The sequence below is a fragment of the Sarcophilus harrisii genome, chromosome 1 (genome assembly GCF_902635505.1).
Source record: "Sarcophilus harrisii chromosome 1, mSarHar1.11, whole genome shotgun sequence".
NCBI classification, from domain to species: Eukaryota; Metazoa; Chordata; class Mammalia; order Dasyuromorphia; family Dasyuridae; genus Sarcophilus; species Sarcophilus harrisii.
The window spans coordinates 361,988,724-362,016,301 of record NC_045426.1 but is presented as its reverse complement, the minus strand read 5'-3'; the positions used below and the strand labels follow the sequence as shown (position 1 = coordinate 362,016,301).

The 27,578-nt window shown below is 35.8% G+C and overlaps 1 protein-coding gene across 2 annotated transcripts in view; it reads right to left on the bottom strand.

Moving 5' to 3' along the window:
• Positions 1-27,578, bottom strand: part of MYO5B (myosin VB) — a 497,816-nt gene that overhangs the window by 103,723 nt on the left and 366,515 nt on the right. For both annotated transcript variants that reach the window (XM_031945960.1, XM_031945961.1), the window contains exons 16-18: positions 27,258-27,355; positions 20,574-20,660; positions 3,459-3,570 (exon numbers count right to left, since the gene is read on the bottom strand). In XM_031945960.1, the coding sequence (XP_031801820.1) occupies positions 3,459-3,570; positions 20,574-20,660; positions 27,258-27,355 (297 nt within the window). The remainder of the gene's footprint in view (positions 1-3,458; positions 3,571-20,573; positions 20,661-27,257; positions 27,356-27,578) is intronic.

Here is a 27,578-nt window from a genome sequence, read left to right as displayed (position 1 = left end):
GTTTTTTTTCCTTTTGTTTTGATTTTTCTCTCCCAACATGATTCATAAGGAAACATGTAAAAAATATGAATGTACATGAGGGGAGATTAAGGATTTTTTTTGTTTCAATCCATCAGGAATCTCAAATCCATAGAATTACTCATAATTTCATAGAACTTAAGTGCTGATAAATCTGAGAAATAGTCCATGTTTTTTCTTGGTAGTCAAAAAATCTTTTGGGTAGCTAGGTATACTGATGTCCAAGGTCACACAAAAAGAGTTTCTTGGGTGAAATCTGAATCAAGGCATTCTTTCTTCAAGTCTAGTGCCCTAACTATGCTTCCCCTCCTACAAATTTTCAGTTCCACTATGGTATCTAGTACATAAAAAATGTTCATTCATTTCCCTACAAATATTTAATGAACAAAAACTCAAGCTAGAAGGGAAATACAAAAAGAAAAAAGGCAGAGGGGGTAGATTCTAACTATTTTGGACATCATCCAAGTACCATCTCTTCATTCTCCCCAGCCTCCTTCCCCCGACCCAAGTCCCTTATTTGGGCAAATGTGTTTTATAAACATTCACTGTTTTCTACCATCAATCAGGAAGGAGACAATAAATAAAAAGGTTCCTTTCATCTCCTGAGTTGCTTCATAATGTATATGGCCATTAAGAGTCTGCCACTCAGCCAACCTATTATGTTTATTGCCATTTCTCTACTAATCATTTCATGACGTAATGTGCTGAAATGCTTAGGTTGTGATGGAGACAGGAAGCTGGCAGGTGCCTATTGTGATAGAAGGTTCTGCTGAGGCAAGCAATAGAGCTGGTCATGGAAGGATAAAGGAGAAAAGCAACATGAAAGATGACATAATTCAAATTCTGAAGTGAACTTTCTAAGGCTCCAACATTAGCCTCCTATTGAGAAAGAATGAGCTATGGGATACAATGGGCACACAGTGACTTTTCTCTCCCTGATTGAAATAACAACTCTCAAGTCATGTCATCTTGTACTTATTCTAACTGCTTCATCATAAACAATTCCATTCATTCATTCATAGAGTACTTAGTCTGTTTCAGATTCTATGTTAGGTTCCTAGGTGATAGAGAATTCATTTAAAATGGTCCTTAAGTAGCTCATAATTTAGTAGTAGTGATAAGACAAATACATAGCATTTTAGGCACCATCTAATTAGTACAAACAGTCCAATATGAATACAGAAATGAGACTAGATGAACATTCCTGCATAGGTGATTAGAAAAGGTTGTAGAGAAATTAACATTTGAGATGGGTTCTGATGGGTGGCTCAGATTTTCAAAGGTGAAACTCATCCAGACTAGTGAGGACTGTTTTGGAGTGGATGGAGTGTTGGTAGTAAGTATTGAGTTCATTTTTTGGTCTGGACCTGTGATCATCTTGACAAGGGGAACTCCTAGTGAGAAGTCTCCTTTCCCCAACATAGAATGGTATTTATTCTATAATTTATAGTCTAAGAGCCCACAAGTAGGGACTCAGAGGAGTTAAGTGATTTCCATAGTCACAAGGCCAGTATATGATGGAGGAAATAACTTAGATTCAGATCTCCCTGACTCCAAGGCCAGCTCTTTCTCTGCTGTGTCATATATCTTCTCAAATAAACTAACAGGAATAAAAAAGCAATTTTGTCATAGGATCAATCCATATATGGTTCAATCTCCTAAATCTATATCTACAGTTTTGGACAATAATAAATTAATAATAATGATAAACTTGAAGCTGTATAAATCTCATTATCAAAGAAAAATTCCATTCTACTCAATGTACCATTAGACTTGATGTATTAGCATTCTTGGAGAATCCTGCATTCCACATGAATGACATTTGTACACAACTGAAGCATAACTCTTTAAACATCAACAATTTTTCTTTTGGTTTTAGTGATTTTGGATCAAAAGTATTTTTAAAAAATACAATCTCTTCCTTTATCTTCTTATAAAGGATTTGCTGAAGAAAGTTTAATGATCTCCTTTTCATCTTCTCTGTCTCCCTAAGAATTAGCACAGTGCTTGGTATATAGTAAGTGCTTAATAAATATTTGTTCATTCCCTTCCACTCTTTTCTTCTCTTCTTTCATCCCTTCTATGCTTTGCTTTTGTCTCTCTTCCTCCATTAAAATAGAAGGTGAGGGTAGGAATTATGTTTTCCCCCCTTCCTTTATATCCACTGCTTGGAATGTAATAAAAAGTTAATAAATGCTTATTAATTGATCTGATGAATCAAGGCAATCACAGGAAAATCAATTATGATATTATGTTGTAATAAAGGTACACCCCCAAGGACACTTTAAGAGCTGCTCTGACACTAAAAACTTGAATAGTTTTTTCTTCAAAGTTCTAGAACTTCTGTCTCCTCCTTCTACCGTTAGCTGTCATTTCTCGTCAGCACTAATTTGTCCTTACTGCTTCTAATCTATTGCCTATATTACCTACATGATTGAATGAGTAGGAGTCCAAGAATGGATCTTAATAGAGTAAAATTTGATTCAAAACAAGTCCTACCTTCTTCATTCAGTGGTCCTTTCCCACTCATTTTCTATACATTCGCTATAGCTTTGATGGTTGGAAGTCTTATTTACAGATAAATGAGGTATGACTACACTGTCCACTTCGAAGTAGGAAAGGGAATTAATTCATCAAAGAAATATCAAAGAAATAGTTTTTTTTTTTTACTGTGTTATAAATCAAAGCAAAAAGGGCCATTTGCGTAATCTTGAGTAGGACAAAAAAAAATCCAATTAAGCACTATATCACAAGCTCAGAGCTTCTAGTTGAGATTTTACTGCATCACCTATAGAGTGCTCTCTAGAGGGAGGTGTTCCCTATGGTTCTGCCAATGCCTATCTTCTCTCTTCTCAGTGATCTCATAAGTTCTTATAGGGTTAGTTACCAAGTCAATAAGCCTTTATTAATCATCTGTTCTCTGAGTTTCTAAATCCCAACCATTCCACTAATTTTTAAAGTTTTAGTACCTCCCTATTGCTTCTAGAATAAAATACATATCTTCAAGTTGGTCTGTAAGATTCTTCATAATGTGAATCCAGCCTACTTCATACTTGCTTCACATTAAAACCCTTAACATACTCTATATTCCACAAACTGATCTATTTTATATTCCCTGAACTTTACATTTTTGCTCCTCTTTCTGTACCTTTTGCACAGGTTGATCCCGATGCCTGGAATATATTCACTTATTCCTTTAATCCCTAGTTTCATTCAAACTCATGTGCCACCTTCTGTAGGAAGACTTTTCTCATCTCCCCCATTATTAGTATTCTCTTCTTTCTAAATATCATACTTAATTATTTACATGGCATCCTACCCACATCCTATCACTTATAAGCACCTTGAAAACTCTTTTCTTCTGTTTTATATCATCAAGTATAATGCTTTAATAAATGCTTCTTGGATTGTGCTCTAGCACAATGTGTTCCTAAGCTCACCTTGATAAGGCTCTCCAGGACATTTTTACAGATGACTTTTTTGTCAGTGTTGGAGAGCTCTCTCTTTTTAATGAGTACTCTGTATCTGTTGAAGAAGTCATGATAGGTCCACCTAGAGAGAAAGCAAAATCAGTATTAGTCAAGGTATCCGTCGAACTTTTGTTTGGTTGCTGGGAACCTTTAAAGCTCAAATTTCTATTTCATAAAACTCACCCTCCCCCCAAAAAAAACCAAAAACTCCCAACTTTGTGATATAGGTAATATTAGTGTTATCATTCCCATTTAAAAGATAGGAAAACAGAGGCTCCTAGAAGTCAAATGAATTTGTGTAAGGATGTATAAATATCAAGGTTAAAATGCAAACCCAGGGCTTCTCATTCTAAGACTAGTGTTCTTTTCATTAAGCTATATTGAACTTGAAAAACTTAAAAGGGCCCTTCAAAACACATGAGGGTTCACCAGGGATAATTGCTTCTAAAAGCAATTTGACCCATTACTTTGGGACTGTGTGTGACTTAAAAGTCCCCAATTTTCTTCTTGTGGGACCAACAATGACACAAGTGACATTCTTCTCTCTAAATGTGACTTTTAGTCTTCCTAAAACCACCCTCACAACTAGTCTTTTTTGCTGACCTGGGTGACTAAATTGTCACTTGAACTCCATAATCAACTTCCTCCCAAATGGTGGAACTTTTCCTGCTGATCCATCAATTACAGTTCTCTATTTGAGTTTCCTGTGCTGTACTTGGCTGGTCACCAGATACCATAAGTTTTCATTACCCAGCTCTGTGATCTGCAGGTAAAACCCTTATATTCTGGGTTTTCCTCTGTATAAAGGCTATACATGGCCCCTAGGTGACCACAGTTTTATGTTTCAGGGGTCAGTACACTAAAAAGGCAAATCATATGACCTCTTTCCCACACATGAACACTTCCACACCTGCCTAAACTGGCTCTCAAAGAATGAAAGAACATCTAAGAGCATAAAAGTTACAGAGCTATAGACTACAAATCCCTGGAAAGTTTTCTGTTAACTAAACAGAATGAGTATAGTGTGAAGGGAATGGAAAGTTTTTGCTTCTCCTTTCTTATATATTTAATTTTTTGGACACTACTCTTCTGGTTTTCCTCCTATCTGATTACTCTTTCTCAGTCTCCAAAGCTGGCTCATAATCTGTATCATACCCTCTATTTAAAAGTAGTTCTGATAGTTCTGTGCTAGGTCTTCCTCTCTTCTCCATCAACATTCTCTCTTGATAAGCTCATCAACTCCCATACATTTACCTATCATTTTTTATGGTGATCTCTAAGCAAAAGATTCTCAGATCATTTTGAATATCTATTGCTTTATCAGCCTAAACATTTTAAACTGTAGGACTCAGAAACATGTTAAACTCAGGAAATCCAAAATTGAACTCATGATTGATCTTTCTTCACAAACTCTTCCCTTTTCAGGTTCCATATTTATTTTGAAGACACTGTCATTCTTTTAGTAATCTATGCTCATAACCTCAGCATTACCCTGGACTCTTTACTCTGTTTTAACTTACACATCCAATCAGATGGCAATGTTTATCACTTCTGTATTTACATTTCTCACATCTGTCCTCTTCTTTTAGCATAGTTACTACTTTAGTTCTGGAACGCATTACCTCTTACCTAAATTACTGCAATATTCTCCTATTTTGTTTTCCTATCTAAAGTCTCTCATGACTCTGAACCATTCTACACACTGCTGCCAAAATAATTTTTGTTAAGTGTAGATGTGATCTTGTGACTCTTCTCAATCAACTATAATGGGACTGCCTGATTGTAGAGTAGCCATATAGACTCTTCCAATTAGCTTTTAAAGCCTTTTACATCCTGATTCTTATCTTTCCAGTCTCATGGGAATTACCTATCTGTCTATATTCTATAATCCAGTCATACTGGGCTTTCTTACTATTACAACACTCTAAAGCCCCTCTCCATAACTAGAATGCTCTCTCCTTACCTCTACCTCAGCAAGTCTCTCTCTTTTAAGTGGAAAGGAGAATTCTAGTCTTTCTTCTCTCTGCTTTCTTCAACCTATCCTTTGCAATGTATTTTGCCAGTGCAAATGCATATAACCCATTGTATCTAGTCAGCCCTGTAAAGCATAGTCTTTACAACCCATCCCACTATTAAGCTGGTCCAACTCCATCTCTTTGTGTATAGTATTCAAATTAATATTACCATTATTTCTAGAAAGGACAAATCCATTGATAGCTCTACAAATGATCCCAGTGACTTTCCATATCAAAACAACCCTTCATTGTCTGGCTACTTTATTCTCTTTTTCTCTAGTTGAGAATTGCTTCTCTCAACCAGTATGCTAGTTTTTTGAGAACAGCAACTATCCTGCTTTTAGATTTGTATCCCCAGAACTTAACATAACACTTAGCATATAAGTGCTTAATAAATATTTTTCATTCATTTGTTACTTACAGCAGTGTAAATTTTTTTTCTTGACTTCCATATTTCTTAGAGTCCCTTAGGTTAGGTTATATAGCTTAGATCCTAAGGATAGGAAGGGAAATGGAACTCTCCAAAGTAATGTCCCATTAATTTTTGATCACTGGTATGTATCATTAAGATTCTTCTGTAGCTTTACTCCAGAAGAAGGGGGTTATTCAGGGTTCTGAAGCTTTTCCAATATATTGCCTAATTTGGCAAGTCCAATACCAAGCAAGAAGGATTTGGTTTTTCTGGGGGGTGGGGATGGAGATGGAGGTCATTCTAGAGTTTTCTTGCAAGAAAGAATCCTGATAAAATGAAAGAGGCTAATCACTAGAAAGTTGGTCACCAGGAGACAACTTTAAACACCTACTAAGTGTGAAGGAGTTATGCACTTTATCAGGAGAGGAAATATTCACACTGATGAAATTGAAATTCTTAAAAAAACTAAAATAAGTACTTGCTAAAAATTTAGTTGACCAAATTTAACCTGCATTTATTCTTTGCCTAGAGATTACTTAAACCTTATCATGGTTCTGACATGATGTGTTCTTTGTATATATTTTTTTGAGACCAAGAAACATTTTGCTTTTGTCTTCCTATCTATCCTTCACATTTAATTCAGTGTTTGTCATATATGAGATGCTTAATAAATGTATGAAGAATAATTTCCTGCTCTGAGTACAAATTCTTTTGGGCACTTAGGATAATCATTCTCCCTGAAACAAGAACATTGTGTAAGGGCTAACTAGAACCCAAGTTCCACCTTAGATCTATCTGGAAAATGGATCTTCTCACTGCTTGTTCTGTATTAAGAATACCCCGAATAAAGAGTAAGCACTGATTACTACTCTGGTAAGCTGTGAACAGACTGAAAACTCACCTCACTGAGTTATTGATAACTTGTGGAACTGAGTTATATAAGAAATAGGAGCCTTTCAAACAGAAAACAGCATGGGTTCTTAGTTTTTCCAAATGCCACTTTGATTATGTCAAATATGTCTGTTAAATATCTAGAGAATTTCTAAGCCCTGACTTGGGACCTGAGAGATTCAATACTCTATTCCTTTGGGGTGGAAAGTTCCAAATCAGGAATATATTTTGCTTTTAATGAATGCAAATATAACTGATTTCTTTCCAAGCTATTTTCTAAACACCTTCCCTCTACCTCCCATTGCTCTTCACATGTCCCAGTTCCAAAACAATGTTTTCCTCTCTCACAGGACCACTAAGGTTCCTTTCATTTTAAACCTGCGATCTTGTGTTGTCCTCACCAGCCCCATCCTAACCCCTACCAGGCCTTTTGGGCCTCAGAGAAACAAAATTAAAGTTTTCTAATATGTGTGACTTTCAGTTCACTCTACAAACACAAAGAACTCATTTTGCCAGAGGACAGGAGGAGGACTGGAGTTTATGAAAACACATAACTGGTAAAACACTATTAAAAGGGGGGGGTAATATGGCATACAAAACCAAAAATATAAATGTTGCAAATGGATAGGGGCTAAGCAACATTACAGTGAAATTTCATGACTTACTACCTTACAGTTATAAGATAGATTTTTTGGCTGGCCAAGCTTCTCTCAAAACAAAAGCTGTTCTGTTTAACACCAATACTCTTCCAGTGAAGTTTTGTAGCTGCTAGTCATAGAACAATATTCTTTCCAAAGAGCTGGGATCAGAGAAAAGGAAAAATTCTTAAAATCTTTTATATTGTGGATCTTTTTGGCAGTCTGGTAAAGCCTATGAGCCCCTTCTCAGAATAATGTTTTTAAATAATCGAAGAAATCGAAGAAAATGTTGAATTTCAGTTAAAGATTAGTGAAAATAAAAATGTAGGCTTCCCCCCCAATCCAAATTCAGGGATTCCTTGAAGGAACTGTAGACCCCAGCTTAAGACATAATAATGAGAAAGTGTGAATGAAAAGAGATGTGAAGGATGTCATCACAGAAATATATGATGAGGGGGAAAAAGAATTAATCATGTTGCAAAACTGACGAATAGCCAGTAAGAAATGACATACTCCACTGGAATGTATGCATTGTAAAGGAATGAAAGGAAGCTACCAAACATGTTAGATAGTATCAGAATGGAAAAATTTTTGGAGGACATGGGAAAAGGGGAAGAGAATAAATGGTTTTGTAGGCACTTTACTAGGTACTTTACAAATTAGCTCATATTGTCTTACAACAACCTCAGGGAGTAGATGATATTATTATTCTAGTTGAATAAACTGAGGCAAATAAAGATTTGCCTGAGATCTTACAGCTAATTAATGTTTGAGACCAGATGTGATCTCAGGGCTTTCTGTCATTAGGCACACCACTCTATCTGTCCACTACTGTACCGAGCTATCTCAGTACATAATTGTTGCATAATGTGCAAGCAAAAATGGGCAGCTATCTTCATGGCAGAAAGGAATACTATCAATAGTAAGATCACAAACAATTGGTTTAAGGTAACACTGTAACAAATATGTTTTTTGGGCACCCTCAGGATTATGAAACCTGTGGAAAACTCTATTAAGGCTGGATTTCCTGAAGGAACCATTCAACTGCATTTACTTTCGATATTAATGTTCTAGTGAATAGTTGTTTTTAAGTCAAAAGTTTTTTTTTTAGTGGTGAAAAAACAACAAGAGTATTTTTTCTTTTAAAATATAGAATTTTTCAAGAAGTCCTTTTGGTTTAACCACAATTCTCTGATATAGTTTTACAGAGTTCATTAAAGGTTAAAATTCATTTTTTTTAACCTTCAAAATTTTTAAAAAATGAAACTTGTTCTTCTTTTGTTGCAATCACTTCTTTTATACAATATGTGAACACAAGTGTGTTCCATACATTTGGACACATTCTTTAGTTTATCATAGAAGCACACTTTTGTTAGATTGGATATTAAACATTCCTTTGACAAACAAAGGGGTCTATCGTTCCTTCAAGGAATCCTTGAATTTGGATTGGGGGGGGAAGCCTACATTTTTATTTTCACTAATCTTTAACTGAAATTCAACATTTTCTTCGATTTCTTCGATTATTTAAAAACATTATTCTGAGAAAGGGCTCATAGGCTTTATCAGACTGACAAAAAGATTCAAAATATAAAAGGTTTTAAGAATTTTTCCTTTTCTCTGACCCCAACTCTTTGGAGAGAATATTGTTCTATGACCATTCTATTTTTCTCAACTCTAACTGTAGCCCATAGTTTTTTTTTCTCAATTTAACAAATGCCAATTTAAAAAATAAAAGAAATTCTATATACAAAGTAGAACAGAAAGAGAAGATGAATCTTTACTATGTATAGCTTACTTTTACTTTTGTTTATAAATAACTCAACATTTAACTTTCAAAGATGTCCTGCTTATCTGTATTTCCTTCTATTTGTTTTCCAGTTCTAGAAACCTTCATTTAAAACTATGCTAGTATCTACTAATTTAAAAGTCTTTCTTTGTTCCACATAGTTCTGCAGAATGGTCTTGCTTTGGATTATTTATGTGGGGGCTTAGATGAAAAGAGCAAGAGTCTGAAACTCTTTCCTAAAAATAAATGAAAAAAATATTTCTATAGAAGTTGAGCAAGTTCAAAAGAATAAGGAAGCAGGAACAAGAAAAGTACTTAATATTGTCTTTTAACAAACCATTGGTATAACCATAGTTATACCAAAGTCTCCTATAATTCAAGTGAAGTAGATAGAAAAGGTTATAGTTGAGACAAGATAATTTAGTAGTTAAGTGCTAGACTTAGAATCAGGAAGAACTGGAATCAAATTTCACTTCTGACATTTATTAGTTATATGACCCTAATTAAGTCACAATTTTTCTGATCTTTATTTTGCTCTTCTGTAAAAAGAAGGGGCTAGATTAGATGTCCTCAAGGCCTCTTCCAACTGTGAATTTATAATCCTAGGAGATTCCAAGATGATGACAAATGCACATAAAAGAGAACTAGCCTATAAATGGAGAAACACCTGTGACATTTCAATTATGTTTTTAATGTCTGGAAAATCATGCAGTTGTGACAGCCAACTATGCTAGCCAAGTGGCACTTGGCTGATCAGCCTAGGTGAGTAGAGAGCTGAGCCAAATGTCAAAGAATCTTAAAAGCAGTAGTTCCCATTGCTCCTAACAACAATGAAGGGAAGGCACAGACCTACAAGGAGATGGAGTTCACCAGACAATATAACTTAACAGGAAAATAGCACCAAAGTCAAGAACTTTGAAGGCTTGCTAAAGAGATAAACACAGGTGCTTCTCACAGGGAATTTAGTTGCATTCCAGGGACAATCTTCTTTTGACTCCATTTTCCTCCTTCACCAAGTTTGAATTTGCCATCTGCACAGCAAAAACATCTGAAGACCAGAGAAATTCCCAGGGGATAAATGTTTGTAGTTGCCATTGGGTTATTTTAAAAGTTGAGTCATTCTACCCCTGACTTTTGTCTAGACTTTTTCATTTATAAAAGGAGGAGGTTGGGCACTCTAGCAGAAAATAGGTAAAGATCAACATCTCACTACATATACCAAGACAAGTTCCAAACAGGCACATGATTTAGGCATAAAGGGAGGCGTCATAAGCAAACTAGAGGCAAGAAATTAGATATCAGTTCTATGAAAAGCTGAAAAGTTCATGATTTAAAAAAAGAGATAGAAAGGTTTATAAGAGGTAAAATGGTCATTTTGATTACCTAAATTTATAAAGTTTTTGCACAAACAAAAACAATTCATCTAAAATAAGAACATAACTAGGAATATCTTTGCAGGAAAGTCCTCTGATAAGATTTAATTTTTTTTATGATAAATAAGGAATTGATTCAAATTTATAAGAATAAAAACCCTTGGAGGATTCTGGGAAGATGGTTGAGTAGGTTGGTGAATTTCAAGCTCTTCCAATTTCCTCTACAAATAAAACAAATTTGTGCCTCTGGGCAAACAAAAACTGGTGAAAACTCAAGAAGACTTGGGGTAGAACCTCCATCCTCCAGAAACGACCTGAGAAGATCTGACCTGAGAAGAAAGACATCAGGCTGGGGATTAGCCTGTCTAAAGTACAAATACCTCTGGATTAGCTCTACAGAAACACTAAGAGGGGATCCCTTGGGCTAGCTAGGTGGGATTGGAATCTCAGCAGGACCCATGGAGACTTTCACTTCCTAGACAGTGTGTAGAGTAAGAGTTTGAGTCTGGGAAGATGGAGTGAACTTTAGCTGATTGGGAGGCCCAGCTGTGCTGCTGACAGAGACTCTGGATGAGAAATAACTAGCACTAACAGTGGGGCAGGGACTTTGCTGGCTGCAGGCACTTGCAGGAGGATTGAGTTCTTGATTTGTGGTTCCTAGTCAGAGGGGAGAGCTGAAGAGAAACTTGAGGCACCATTCTCCTACCCCAAGATTTAAAGTGCTTACACTAATACTTCATTATTTTTTTAAAAAATGAACCAGCAAAAAAGAAAGAACCCCACCACTGAAACATATTATGGGTATAGGGAAGACCAGAGTTCATCTTTAGAGGAAAACACTTTAGTAAAAATAAAACAAAACAAAAAACAAAACAAACAAACAAATAAACTTCTATTCCAAAAAATAACATTAAATGGCTCCCTGTCCAGAGAGAATTTATAAAAGAACTCAAAAAAAAATTTAAAAACCAAATGAGAGACATTGAGGAAAAATCAAGAAGAAAAATAAAAACCATCCAAGAAAAACGAAAAAAATTTATGAAAAAAAGTTAACTAACTAGAAAAGGAAGTACAGAGTTTCAACAATGAAAATAATTCTTTGAAAATTAGAATTGGTCAAGGGGAAACCAGTACAGTTATGAGAGACCAAGAAATAACAAAACATATTATAAAGAATGAGAAAATAGAAAAGAATGTGAAACATCTTATAAGAAAAATGACAGATCTGGAAAACAGATCAAGAAGAGAAAATATAGGAATAATTGAATTGCCAGAAAGTTGTGATCATAAAGAGAATCTTGACATAATAATGCAGGAAATAATCCAAGAAAATTGTTCTCAAGAATTAGAATATGAGGGGAAAGTAGAAATAGGGGGGAAAAACCCACTGATCACCACCTCAAAGAGATCCTTTGTAGAAAACACACAGGAATATTATTGCAAAGTTTTGAAAACCCTAGATCAAAGAAAAAATTCTGCAAGAAACAAGAAAAAAAAAACAATTCAAATATGCTGGAACTACAATTAGAAATGCACAAGAGTTATCAGCAGCTACAATAAAAGACTTTAGATCTTGGAATCGTATCTACCAACAATCAAAAGAACTAGGCCTGTGGCCAACATATCATATCCAGCAAAATTATCTGTAATTTTGAATGAGAAAAAATTGACTGATATTTAGTGCAATTCCAATCAATTTATTAATTCCCACTGTATCACTCACAACTGTGTCTATTTGAAGACCTATGATGATGAGAAACTCACTAACTCCAAAGGAAGCTCATTAAAAAAAGAGAAAAACCCAAAAAAAATAGTGTTAGATAGTTTTTCCTTATGTTAAATAGAAGTTTACATATCTGAAATTTCCTTTCATCACTCCTTGTTTTGTCTATCACAGCTAAACAAAGCAATAGTAATTCTTCTTTCCCAAGACAACTTTTCAGATGTTTGTGAAAAGATATTGTGAATTTCTCCAGTCTTCCCATCTGTAGGCAGGCCAAATCAGCAAATTTTGATGGATGGCCTTTATTCTACAGAGGGGATAATGGATGCCAGAGTGATTAGCACTGTCCCCCACAAATTGCAGATATTTAATAGATGTTGGCTAAAATGTATTGATGAAATATTCAAGTCAATTATCAGGGAGAATCTCCTGAAACATCTAAAAATCCTTTAGAGGAAGAATAGTTAAGATTCAATTGAAAAAGCAGCAACTCCCCTCCCCCATAAAACTAGGGCAAGTAATTCTATTCATGATTTATATATTCAGAAACCATTGTCTAAAGCCAAGGGAATGGATATGATGGCTAAACTCCTGATCCCTTGTTTAGTCAATCTCTAATTAGGGAAGCCCTGTTAACAAATTATTGGGACAAAAGGAAGGAGAAAAAGAAAGAAAAATGAAGAGTTACTGTGATATTTTTCATATAAACCTTGTACATTCTTAATGGATGTGTGCATGCGTGTGTGTGTGTGTGTGTGTGTGTTTTGTTTTGGTAACTGTGGTATTGTATATCTTTATTTCCTATTCCCCAGACAAAAACACAACCACAGCTATGAGTCCTTTCAGAGAGAACCAAATGATTTTACAGTCAAGAGACATCTTCAAAGTGGGAGGCAGAAAACTGGTTGATGGATACACTATCCTCTGTTCCAGGACAGTGAATTTATCATTATACTTTATGTACATTATAATGAACATATTTTTTAACTACTGAGGAGCATTTCAAATTGAATGACACATTTTCATTTTAAATCTTAGTTTCACTGAAGGCAGTATTTCATGAAGAGCAGAAAGGAAGGAGATTAAAAACCAGACAAATGTAATGGAGATTGGAATGGGGGAGGAGTTACCAGGTGTCCAGCTTCTGACTGGAATTCTGCTGTTACTTTCTCTAGCTCATCACGGGCATAGGGTATATGCGAATTTCAATGTTGGACTAAGAGCTCTGTTGTAAAAAGAGACAATGAATGGCTGCCCTAGAACCCTTTCTTTGCTCAGGCTCTCCAGCCAAGAAACACTACCATCTGCTCTGGCAACATGACATGATCAGTAGACACTCACAGAATGGTCAGAGACTGAAAGAATATTAGCACCAGAAAGGAATTTAAATTCTTCTCTTTTAATTCCTTCAGTTTTACAAGTGAGGAAACTAAGGGCAGGGAGAGGTGATTAGCCCAAAGTCAAACAATTAGCAGATCTAGGTCTCTTGACTTCTAGTGCAATGATTCTTTACATTAGAACACAATGTCACAGACTCAACTTATTTCCTTCCTAGCCACTCCTTCCATCTCTTTTTACATAGTACTAATAAAAATCTCAACCTTTTAGTACCTTAGAAGAAGTGATGCAGGAGGATGGGAAACAGATATGATTCCCAAAAGAAAAAAAATTCAAGCAATTTCTTAACTATGTCTTCTCAAAATAGTTTCATAATTCATAAAAGCTTTTCAGCTGATCTGGTGAAATTAAAATGATATTTGGAAGGCAGGGGTGATGGTGGTAGTGAGGTAGTGAGCAGGATTCAGTGTAGATTTATTCCCTAAGCAGAGTGGGACCAGTGGGACCATCAATTTTGTACTCAGCTGCCTGGCAACTCTAAATCTTTTTTTCTTGTTAGAAGTCACATCGATCTACCAATTAGCATTTAGAAGTCAATTACTATATGCCAAGCACAATGTTGGGCACTTGGGGAATAAACACAAAAACAAGAGTTCCTGATCTCAAGGATCCTCTATTCTATTTCTGAAGAAAACAATATTTTCACATGTAAATTATCTATCTCTATATAGGGAAGAAAGTAACATACTGCTACATACATACATACATACATATATACACAGAGAAAATATATTATGTATTACAAAATTGTAACCATGGAGTTCCACACTGGCAAGGAGTAAATATTTAAAAAAAAACTTTCTTAAGCACAAATAAATATTACCACCTTAATTTTTACTTTCTTCCCAAAACTCATTCCATTCATCCAACATTAAGCATCTATGGGTTACATGTCATCATGTTAGGTGGTAGATAAGTATCAAATTTAGATAAGAAAAGGGAACGGGAAAGGACAGATTGCTTCAAACAAAGGCTCTGGGAGTGACTGCCACTCCTACTTGTTTATTAGCTAGTGGATTCATCACCACTCTAACAGAGTCTCATAGAAAAGGATGGGGCAAAAAGAGGAGAGAGAATGTAGGAGGCAGCAATTTGAGTCCATTAGGAAGAGACTGGATCAAACTCAGTAATAAAAAATTATTTTCCACAAATGTGAAAATGTTTAAACCTTTTCTTCAGTTTTTTTTTCTCTCACTACTCTTCCTAACACAACATGTGGCTACAAAAGATAACAAGTAGAGATATAAACACAATCATTTTTTAAGAGAAGATGAGAGAAACAGAATGGTGGGGAAAGCTATTCATCAGATTCCCCATTTGGGCCTGGTGAGTTTCTAGGCAACTCAGCTTTGCCAGAAGCAGAGATGAGCCAGTTAGAATGAATACTTAGGAGGTAAGGTGGGGGATGCTATTTCCCATATGGGTTCAAAGATTTAATAGGAATACATTTTCTGGACTGCCAAAGAAAAGGCTTCCTGGATGAGGTGAAATGAACACCTGGCTTCTCTGAAAACTCAAGTGGTTTCCATCTGGGTAGATGGAGCCAAATGGCACTTGAAAAAGGAGCAACAAGGAAGGTAAATTGGCAGGGAATACCTCCTTCCCACTCAGGGAAGGACAAATAAGGACATTCAATATTTCTGGCATTCTGTGATATCCCTTGTTCTGTTCCACTTGTCTGAGATGCTCCCTTCTCCTCCTTTTGTTCAATGAAAGTCCTACCCACCCACAGATGTTACTTTTCCCCAAGGGCTTTCCCCATGTAATTCAAGACACAATAATCCTCCCTTTATGGAAAAAAATGAACTTGATTATTTTCTGATTATCATATTTCTAAATTTTATATCTCCAGGATGATTGTAAGCTTTCTAGAAGGCAGGAGTCATGTTTTCCACATCCATTATAATCCCTGTACTGCTAAATCCAGAGCTTAACATACTTTAAAATATAGTCTGCATTATCAATATTTTCTTCATCAGTGAATTGACTCTAGACTATCAACCAAATAATAAGCCACATTCTAATTTGTGTAGCATTTGCTGATTTCTAAAATGCAAATGTTGACTGAAAATTTAACCATCAGCTCTTGAAAGCCCTGGAAACATATATTAAAATCAGTTTTAAATTTTCAGAAGTCATTATTATATTTAAGATATTATTGCTACTTTTATTTGTAATAATACTCAATTCTAGCAAAGTTTATTTGTTGCACACTCACAGATACTTTGAAGTTTATTTTTAGCATAACAGAGATATGTTCCTCTGTTAGTTTAAGAAGAGTAAGCTGTTACTGTTTCATTCTGACTTTTTGATTCTGTCTTTCTAGGAGTCAGGAAGTGCTAACTAATTGCAGCTAACAGTGACACTGTATTCAATATCTGCTTCAAGCCTCTATCCATCAATGGTAGGAGTTCTTTAAAGAATGAATTATCATCAGCACTATTATTGTAGGGCTAGGGATAAGGAGTAGATCTGGGATTCCAATAATATAGAGGTCTCTTAGAAGAGGAAATTCTTTCAATCAATTCAGATCTGCATGTTCTCTGCAACTTAATAGTCTTAGAGACTTGCCTGGAACACCTAGAGGTCAGTTTAAGAGATAGGACTTTATTTATTTATTTATTTTTAAATTTTAATGGCCTTTTATTTACAGGTTATATGTATGGGTAACTTTACAGCATTGACAATTGCCAAACCTCTTGTTCCAATTTTTCCCCTCCTTCCTCCCACCCCCTACCTCAGATGGCAGGATGACAAGTAGATGTTAAATATATTAAAATATAAATTAGATACACAATAAGTATACATGACCAAACCATTATTTTGCTGTACAAAAAAGAATTGGACTCTGAAATATTGTACAATTAGCCTGTGAAGGAAATAAAAAATGCAGGTGGGCAAAAATATAGGGGTTGGGAATTCAATGTAATGGTTTTTAGTCATCTCCTAGAATTCTTTTGCTGGGTGTTGCTGGTTCAGTTCATTACTGCTCCATTGGAACTGATTTGGTTCATCTCATTGCTGAGGATGGCCAGGTCCATCATAATTGGTCATCATATAGTATTGTTGTTGAAGTTATAATGCTAAGAGATAGGACTTTAAGCTAGTTCTTTAACTACTAAGCTTTTCATTATTATTATATGTGTTATTATTATTATGAAGAATGAAATAAATAGAAAGAAGCACCATTATGAACATAACGTGTTAGAGATATAAGAGCATTGGGGGTTCCAAACGTGATTTTCTCCCAGTTCTCCAAAGTTGGCTTTCCTGAGAATCAGGTGATTCCAGCAAAGGGAAGAGAGCACTTTATAGCCCTATATGGGCTGGCAACAAAACCAGAGGGGAGCAGATGGCAATGTATTAAGCAACCTGGCTCTCTGGCTCCACAGCTGGAACCATTAAATTCTCACCTTTAGGTTCAACTATCTGCTATTTTCTGGAACCAATCTGGTTTCTTGGCAAAAGGGAGTTAAAAACACCATGGAGCTACAGCTTGTAAGGACCAGCATCATTCCTGTGGTTGGTTCCAGTCTGCTCTTGTACCTTGGGTTTAGTAATTGTGTTCTAGTAATTTGCTTTTCAGCTCCCTTTCATATCTTGTCTTCTCCCCATTGAAAGAAAGCTCCTTAAGGACAGTGTCTATTTTTTCTTTTAACTTGTAACTTCAGCATTTTTAAGTACTTAAATACAATGTTTGTTGACTTGTTTTGAGTTCCCAGATTCTTGCCTTTCACACTGTAATCCCTGGCAATGGTGGCCATGTTTCATTTTTTATCCTTCTACCATTTTCAGGTCATACCTCATATCCCAAATAATTTGCCTTGATTAGTCTCTAAATTCCAGACTGCATTTGTTCTTTCTTTCTAAAATTTGGTCTGTTTCCTTGACTTTTTGCTCTATGTACCTACCAGAACCATCAACCCAAGACCCTTGCTATATTTCCTATTTCTCCAAACTTCCTGGGATTGCATGATGCTGAGATTTACCCTTGGTACCTTTTCTGTTCTTCATGAACCTATGAAATCACTAGAAGGAAAAATTCTTTAACTGGGCCATTTTGCCACCCACTGAACCCAAGTTCCAAAATGAATATTCCTGGATTATAGAAGACAGTTAGGAGTATCTGTGACTTATTGGAATTGTGTGATCTTTCAATACTTGATTTAGGAACAATACCAGTTTGATGTGCAATCACAATCTTCAAGAGCAATGTGTGACATCTTTTAAATTTCTTATTGTGGCCTTTAAAGTGAATTGATTTTTTATAAATTTTATAATCCTCCTTAGGGGGGATTAAATATACCCTCAGATATTTCATAATTGGTCTTATAAATTCCTGGAATAGATTTAATCTAATCTGATCACTGCAGCTGAAGGCACATCTTGGCCTGCAGACCAAGTGACCTGCATGGAAAGTGGACAAATCACTAACATGTATGTCCTTAATTAGATTCTAAGGTGTTGAGAGTGAAGAAAGCTTTCAGTTCTTTTCTCTCCCTTTCTATTATTATTCTAGCAAGGAGGAGACAGTCTCAAAGGGCTAATTTTTACCTCCTATCATTCCATATTCTAGACATGAGAGCTATCCTGATTGAACCTATCTTCAAATTAGCCATAAAGCATAGCATTCCTTTGGACAGGATGCTCTTATGTCCCCAGCAATCTCATCATCAGGAAACTCATCTCCTATGAGATTGCATCAGCCTTTGTACTTACATGTCATCAGTATTCTCAGTACCCTAGCCTTCTTCAATTGAACTGAGAGTCAGGAAACTCAGTTCTATACTCAGACTCAGACAAGTCACTTTCCCTATGGCTCTTAGTCTCGTCATCTGTAAGATGATGGGTTAGATGAGCTCCCAAAGTGGAGCTTTCCCACGTAAAAATTTTATACTGCTTGTCAGATCCAAGCTCTGATATGTGGTCTTAGCTCACAGATTTAGTAGGTGATAAAGGGAATCATAATCGTCGTTGCAGCAAACTTAACAGTGAAGAAAATTATTGAACTTTTAGCCTTCCTCCCTTTGGCTTTCCCGAATTAAATAGTTGATACCAGATGCTGTAGGGGATGAGGTGCAACTCAGTTCCAAGTCTTCTAGTCAGAAAAGGAAAACAGAGCCAGCTCATTAGGCACAGGGTCATTAACTGTTTTTGTTGATGCTCCAGGGTCAGCAATGAAATCAAGTAGAACCTAGGGTGTTCCAAATCTTTTTCTATAGGAAGAGTGAGGTGAGGGATGTACAGTGGTTGAGAGAGGGAAAAGAGATATATTTTCTCATTCTCACTAGCGTATCACCCTGAAGAGTGTCGTTTCAGGTTTTGAATCATGGCTTGGGAAAGCATTTTATTCATATGCCTTTTTTTTCAGGCCAAACCTAAATTCTTGTTTCCATCACTATCTTCCTTCTCAGACTCAACATTTAGAGACTTTCTTATGGTTCAGATATTTGTGGCTAATTAGGTATGGCCTGTGAAATGATTCTATACATAGCAAGGGCCAGACAATGCCTGGTGGAAAGGTTGGGAGGACAAGTGAAAGCTCTATGCTGCATCTTCTCCTAAAGCAGAGTCTCAACTCTTGACATGGTGGTGGAACACTGGAGTAACAACATCAATAATCAGAAGTAGGGGTACTCTGCTTAAGAGGATTTAGACTTCTCTAAAAACCAAGAAATTATTTTTCATGAATAGCATGATTAATCAGGCTGAAATGGAATCACTTCAGGGGCACCAAGGAAATCATTGTCATTGCCCCTTCAGCAAAAAACAAAACCTCATTCTTTAAAAACAGTGATATCTTTAATTCCCATCAATCATTCATTCAAAAATATCAAATATTCACTGTGAGTAGAGAATTATACTTTTGGCTAAGAATTCTATTTTTGATAAAGTGCAATTAAATTAGAAGAAGTTGATATTAGGAAAAGACATAAAAGACTCTAATGTTATCATTGACTGGTAAAGATGAACATGTTACCTCTTTAAGGGATATTTGTTGTTTCACTCCTTTCAATCAGTGATTCCTTAGAGTGTGAATGAGTGTCAGTTCCTTTCCTAAGGACAAGTTTTCTTTAAGGACTAAAGACAGGATTGAAGATAAAAAAGATAAAAAGGGAAGGCTTTACCTTCTGAATTATGAAACCACTAGAATGAAACTGAGGTGCCTATTGCCTCCTAATGGCAGAATACTCCAATTACAGGAGGAAGGAAAGTCCTTAGAGAAAATATGGATTTGAGTACTACAAGTAAAAACCTGAAGTTTTCAACAGATAGCTAAAAGCATATTGTCCTTTAATGTGCAATTACTACTGAGATGAAAATATAGTTGTTGATATCCCCATCTTTGTTTTTGTGACCTTCATTATAGACAAAGCCCAGAGCTTCTTCATCACATCCTAGAGACATTAGGGGTATGCACACACACACTCAAGGATTACAGCTCTAAAGGAGATGTTACATATGGGAATTGCAAGAAGGCTAGAATGATAGAATTCTTGATCTTTTCTACATCACAGACCTCTTTGACAGTCTGGTGAAGCTTTAGATCTCTTCTCAGAATAATATTTTAAATTATGTAAATACATAGGATTACAAGGGAAACCAATTATAACAAAATACAAGTTGCTAAAATATGTACTTTTTTGTTTTGCATGATTGCACATATATAATCTATATCAATCATTTGCCTTCTCAAGGAGGTAGAGAGGATGGAGAGATGTTAAAATTTTTTGTTTATATTTATTTGAGAAACTGAGAAAATTAAATGTTAAAAAATACATATTCTTTTTTTTTTTTTTTTAAGAACAAAGTTAAGGTTAAGAACTCTTGGATTGGTGGGCACATTACCTGGATGGATAGCCAGCTGCACTGATACGGATGGTTTCCAGTACCCCACAGGCTCTGAGTTGCTGGACTGCTCTTTTTGGATCAAAGCTGCAAAATCAAAAAGTCTTTTTTTAATCTACAAACTACTGTAACAGAAATATTTTTTAAATACTTCCCCTCCATCCCAAAGCTAATTTATTAGATCTTTTATTCCTACCGGTCATACAAAAATCAGCTTATACTTGTGAGTTCAGAGCCTGAAGTTAAATAGAAACTAAAAGAAATTAGATACAAATACATGAAATGTTGTTATTTCTCTTTCATAAAATCTTTCCTGATGACCCCAGCACATAGTACTCTACCAGATCTCAGAATTTCTAAAGCCCAGACTCAGTAAAACCTAGCACTCAAAATCAACATCATACAATTTAGTGCTTCATTATACACCATTAGCAAAATATAGATGTTTGAAACATTCAAGTCTTTGTCTTTTCAGTTATAGAATAAAAGCTTCTTGAAGGCAAGGGCTATGTCTCCTATTTCTCTGGTATCTCCCATAGCACTAGCTCAGTCTTAGGCACAATGTTTTCATTCAACCTATAGCCAATGAGCCTTTACTACATATAATTCACTGTGGTGACTGCTATGGAAGATACAAAAATGTGCTCAAGGATCTAAGGAAAAGAAGGACAAACAGCTATACTGCAAGGCAGCATATGAAAAACAAGACACTGGAGGAACAAACAAGGCTTCATAGGACATACAATAAAGGAGAGCTCTTCCAGTCAGTTGAGGTAATCAGAAGAAGTTTCATAGAATAGGTAACATTTGGGCAGGGCTGCTTAAAAAGAACTCCTTTTTCTGTAGTGCTTTTAAGATTTAAAATGTGGTTTCTTCACAATAAACATTTGAGAATGATAATGAGAATGTTATTCTTTCCATTTTAAAGATTAGATTTTTAAAGACTAAAAATAAAACACATTAATAAAACTAAAGGTGTAAAAATGAAAAATGCATAAAATAAAATTAAAAGCTACATATTTGGCAATTAGATAACTTGCTTAAATGGAGAATTGGGACTCAAACTTCAGTCTTTGGATTCCAAGATCAGGGCTCTTTCCATGGTGCCTTTAAAATATTTTAATAATATGCTTTTAAAAATATTTTAATAATATGATTTAATATTATCAGAGAAAATGCATAAAATATTTATTGATAAGATGACTGATCCTCTCTGCCACCAGTCTCATCAGTTCTCTGACTAGAGTATGGGAAAAAATGAGATGGACCTATGGGGTTGAGACATTTATAGTAATAACCAATAAGATGCAGTTGGCTTCCAACTAATTAAGTAAAACCTTTACAAACTGTGCAGTTTGCAAGTGCAAATCTGCACTGGGGACTGAAAGAACACACTTCATCTTAGGGCCTTGATTTGGAACCCTGAAGATTAATGTTGACTACTGCATAAACCATGGGTGGGGAGTGGGCAGACTGCTGCCTCTGTTGGATTAATAGAAATAGATACTTTATAACTCCAGAGCAAAGAAAAGCCTTCCAGGCAGTTTTTCCCTATGCTCATTTGTTACTTTCTCTCTGATAAGGGGAGTGATTCTTTTCCTAGTAAAACAAAGCAGTTCAGCCAGAAAATGGCAGTGCATTTCTCACTTTTCTTTCCATGAGCATTTATAAAGCTATTACTATGTGCCTGACACTATAAGATTAGGATTCAAAAACAAAGCAAAGAATTGACTTGTCTTCAAAGAACTTAAATTCTAGAAGAAACAACAAGAACACAAGTAAGCTTTCAAAAGATATATACAAAGCAAATATAGCTTGGCAATATACCTTTCTGTATTAAATTTCCATATTTGAACTTCCTTCTATTTACCTTCTATTTGTAAGGCCATGTAGGGACAAATTCATTCATTAATTCATTCAAATTCTTATTAAGCAATCTTATATGCATTTGTATGTATGTATCCCCACAAGATATATATAAATTCAGTATACCACTCAGCTGCCCCAGTGATCCAACTTTTGCCTGAAAACCTTCAGTAAAAGGGAACTGCCTACTTTTAAGGTATTTTGTTCCCTGTTCAAATCTCTCTCTCTGCAAATTCTACTCATAACTTTAGTTTTATCACTTGGGGGCAAACAGAATAAATCAAACATCTGTTCTATGATATGGTAGCATCCCAGAGTCTTTGAGCTGCTTAATATTGGGAAGTTCAATCCCCACCCTGCAACCCTCCTTCTCTAGGTGAAAGATATCCATTTTTTAAAAATGATCACCATACAGCAGGGACACAAGAGCCTCGACTATCCTGTGTTTCTTTCTCTAGATATTCTCCAACTTACCAATGATCTTCTTAAACTGTTGTTCCTAGAACTAGCGAAGTAATTTTTGGTTGAGAGAGAGAGAAATTAAAGATTTCATAGAGAAGGTGTCACTTTAGTTGGGCCTCAACTCAAAGAGACTTCAAAAGGATAACAATATGGCCAATGGCTCAAAGATGTTAGGGGATTCTTAACTTTTCTATGCCTTAAATTCCTCAGAGTTGTAAAATGGGGATGAAAACATCTCTTCTGCTGAACTGGAGAATCAAGAGGTTCAAGTTCTAGTCCTGGCTATTTTGAGCAAGTAGTTTCATCACCTTGAAGAAATCACTAAAATCTCATCTCTATTTCTTATTGAAGGGACCATTAAAGTCTTGACTCCATTTCTTTTGGAAGCAATTGCTCAACTCACACCTTTATTTTTTCTTGAAGGGATCACTAAAATCTCAACTCTATTTCTTCTTGAAGAGATCATTAAAACCTCCCCTCCATTTCTTCTTGAAGAGACTGCCAAAGTCAACTCTATTTCTTTTTGAAGGGACCACTAAAGTCTCAGCTCCATTTTTTTCTGAAACAGGTCACTTAAAGTCTTACCTTTATTTTATCAAATTCAACATTGGGATAAAAATACCAGTCCTAACTAGTTCACAGGGTTATTGTGAAGATCAAATGAGATGATAGATGGGGGAAGTGATTTTAGAAAGCTGAAATGGAAATGAGAAGCACTATTACACATGTAAAAGCAGCATCACCCTTTATTCTTTCAATTCTCTTTGTCTTAAAGAAAACATTGATAGGAAGTGGGAAAAGTGTTCAATTTGGAATTAAAGGACTTGAATGTGAATTCCAACTCTGCTATTTACTACCTTGATGATCTTGGAGAAGTTAACTTTCTTGTGCCTATTTCGTCATCAATATAATGAAGGAATTTGCATCAATAGTTTCTAAAATCCTTTTCAGTTCTAAATCTAGGACCCTATAATCATGTCAGGCCACATCTTATAACTAAGGATCATTTATTTTTATTAGTTTTTGTTTTTATTTTTTTTGGCAAGGCATTTGGGATTAACTGACTTGCTAGGGTTATACAACTAGTAAGTGTTAAATGTCTGAGGCCATATTTGAACTCAGATCCTCCTGAATTCTCTATCCACTGTGCCTTGTAATTGCCCCTAAGGATCATTTATTTAAGGATAGAAATGCACTAGGAGAAAAGGCACTTGGGAGGAAATGAGCCCCATTTCCTGTTGAAGGACAAGAGACAATGTTATGGCCAGTGAACACCATAGCATTAACTGAGCACCATACTGTCAAAGTGCATATTTTCTCCATTTTCTGGGAAGAATGTAGATTTGCATTTCTCCTCTTGCTGAGACATGCACTTTCAATAGTCTGAGAAGACAGTGGGTACAGATTCTCTTTTCCAGATTTGAGACCCTCTCAGGAGTCATATCCCACTTAAGTAATTGCTCCACATGCTGGAAAATCTCCTTTGCCTTGCCCTAAGCCCTACAAAATCTGGCAGCCTGGGCTCAGGACACTATAACTATCCTGGATCTCTAGAAGCCAAACTAACAAGTTCACTTTCAGGGAGTCAGGCCAATGCCCTAAAACAAAGAACAACCTGGTGAATAGATGAACTATTTCACAGGGAGAAGTGAGTGGCTGCCTCAGGATCTGTGAAGGCTACAATCTCAAGTCGAGAGTTGGTCAGTCACAGTTAATAAGCACTTATTAAGTACTTACTGCATACCAGAGAATTGGGTAACACAGTGAATAGAGTGCTCAACACAGAATCAGGAAAACTCATGTTTATGAGTTCAAGTCTGGCCTCAGACACTAGCTGTATGACCCTGGTCAAATCACTTAACCCTAAGTTTCCTCATATGTAAAATAAGCTGGAGAAGGAAATGGCAAACCACTATCTTGGCTAAGAAAACCCCAAATGTGGTTTTCAAAACCTAAAATGACTAAGCAACAATGTTCCAAGCATTATACTAAACACTAGGGATCCCAAGAAAGGCAAAACTCTGATCTCTGTTATCAGAATAATATGATCTCTTGGATTTGAACAGAATTTAATTTATCTCCAAATAGTTCCATATCTGTTATATCACTTGAGAAGGGCAAAGAGAAATGGATAGTCTTATTAATATTTATTTTATTACTTTTTATGGATATAGGGAATTGGAGGAAACCTGAGGTTAAGTGACTTCCTAACTCCATGCAACAAATTAGGGGAAGAGTCTAACCTGGAAACCAGGTCTCCCAATTCTTGATCCTGTGTATCAAAAGAGAGGAAAATGGGAAAATTTGTAGTCATTTGGGGTGTGTGTGTGTGTGTACACTATATACATAGTGTGTGTGTGTATATATATGTACACATATATATATACACACATATATGTATATATATACATATATATGTACAGATATATACATATGCACACACATATACTTATATATTTAATAATACATTTATTATGATAATTGTTATAACAATGTTATATATTTATATATAAATATGTTGTATATAATATATATTTTTATATGTACATTTTCTCCCCCAACATAATGCAAGCTTTTTGAGGGAAGGGATGGTTTATTTTCTGTCTTTTGTATCACCAATGCCTAGCCCCAAAATTGGTGAATAAATGCTTGATTGATTTTTAAAAATAATTAGAATAAAAAAATACGTTAAAGGGGATCTAGAAATCATCTATCACATCATTTTACAGCTAAGGAAACCAAAGCCTGAAAAGATACAGTGACATGCCTAAAGTCACACAACTAACCAGTGGTAGTTATTCAGGCTGAAACTGAAGCCTCCTGACACTCTTTGCATGCTGCCTCACCCTTCACAGACACTATGTCCTTCATATATGCTGTTCCTCTCACAGCCTGTCTGTCTCTCCTCATCTGGAGTCAGCCAAGAAACAGATGTCAAGCACTGAAAATTTCTGATCTTGTTTTAAAAAATAAACAGAATTAAAAGAGGGTGAGAAGAAGAAAGGGCAGGACATTTCAGCACCAATCAGAGAACACTCACTTGCACATGCTCTCCCTATCATCTTTTCCAAAGATCAGCCCCATTTAGATTTAAGTAATGCAACTTCAATTTAACAATAGGGACTGAAGGAAGTAAGCTCAAGAAAATCCTTGAAAAGAAATATCAGGTGACAGAGGAATAAGAAAAAATTTGAATAAAAATGAAAAAATTCCAATTCCAAACATTGGTATTTCTTAAGCAGTTTATTGAAGGCAGGATGTACACTTTGCTACATCCTCATTTGTACCTCTATGCCTTTGTTTGTGTTGCTTTCCCCTAACTGTCCCTGTCCTAAAGGGTCTTTCTGCCTTCATTTCATTTATCAAATTCTACTCATCCTTCAAGATCCACCCAAGTTCTCTTTCTTCCAGGAAATGTCCCCCCGCCCCCCAAAGGCAATTGGGGTTAAGTAATTTTCCCAGGGTCACACAGCTAGGACGTGTTAAGTGTCTGAGGCCAGATCTGAACTCACATCCTCTTGACTTCAGGGCTGGTGCTCTATCTACTCTATCCATGAACTAGCTTCCCCCAGAAAAAGTTTCTGAAGCTTTTCCTGACTGCTCCTGTCCATGGTGATTTCCCCAATCTGTACTTAGCACTATCTACTTTAATGTTTTATTCATGTATTTAATGTTTATATCATAATGCCTCATTCGATTCCCTGTAAGTTCTCCTTCTTGTCCCAGTGAGTGCATTTGAGCACTTAAACATATAGTATTTTGGCAAAGTTCTCTTTTTCAAGTGGGCCTATTTCTCCCAATAAAACAAGATCTGTGAGATCAATGCCATAGTGTCACCTTAGGGTCACAGGAGCATAGATATAGAGCTAGAAGTCACCTTAAAAACTACGTAGGGTTAACTCCCTCACTTTATAGATGAACTTGGGTCCAAAAATGTGAAGCAATTTTTCTAGAGTCACACCAGTAATAAGTAACAGGGTTGGGATTTGAATCCAGATTCCTTTAAGTTCAAATCCAGTACTAACTATTTTCCCCTCCAAAGCACTACTCTGTTTCCCTTTCTTTTGTGTTGTGTACAGGGTCATGCACAGAAATAGGCATATAGAAAAAGCTCCTCATTGGTCTGCATTGAATCTATGAATTGCTACTAGGGAATATTCTCACTAGTTTCTTAGCTGGATACCACACATGTAAATCTGCAAAGCTATGTCACCTTTATGTTCACCCATATATCCAAAAGCACATTTCCCTTTTGTTCTCTCTGGCCCTTCAACTCTCCTTGGAGAACATGAGCCATAATTCAATTTGACCTCTAAACGACAAGAAGTACTGGACTACTACCAAAGGAAGACTTACTGGAAGGGAAGCTTTTCATCATTTGGCTTGATACAGCGGACATAGTGGGGTGTTGTGGCATTCAGTGTCTCCATGAGCAGGTTCAGGGAGGTACGGAACTAGGAATGATAAAAAGAACAATTACTATCTTTAAGCAATCAAACAGTAGAACTGTGGTATAATATAAAAAGTAATAGAGTTTCAAGACTGAGGTTAAAGTTGCCCATTAATCACTAGATTTTTTTTTTTGGTGTGACCTTAGGTAAACCAAGTCAGTTTTCCAAGTTTCAGGTAGCAGAAATAATAGTACCTATATCATTAGCTTCTTGAATTGATCAAATG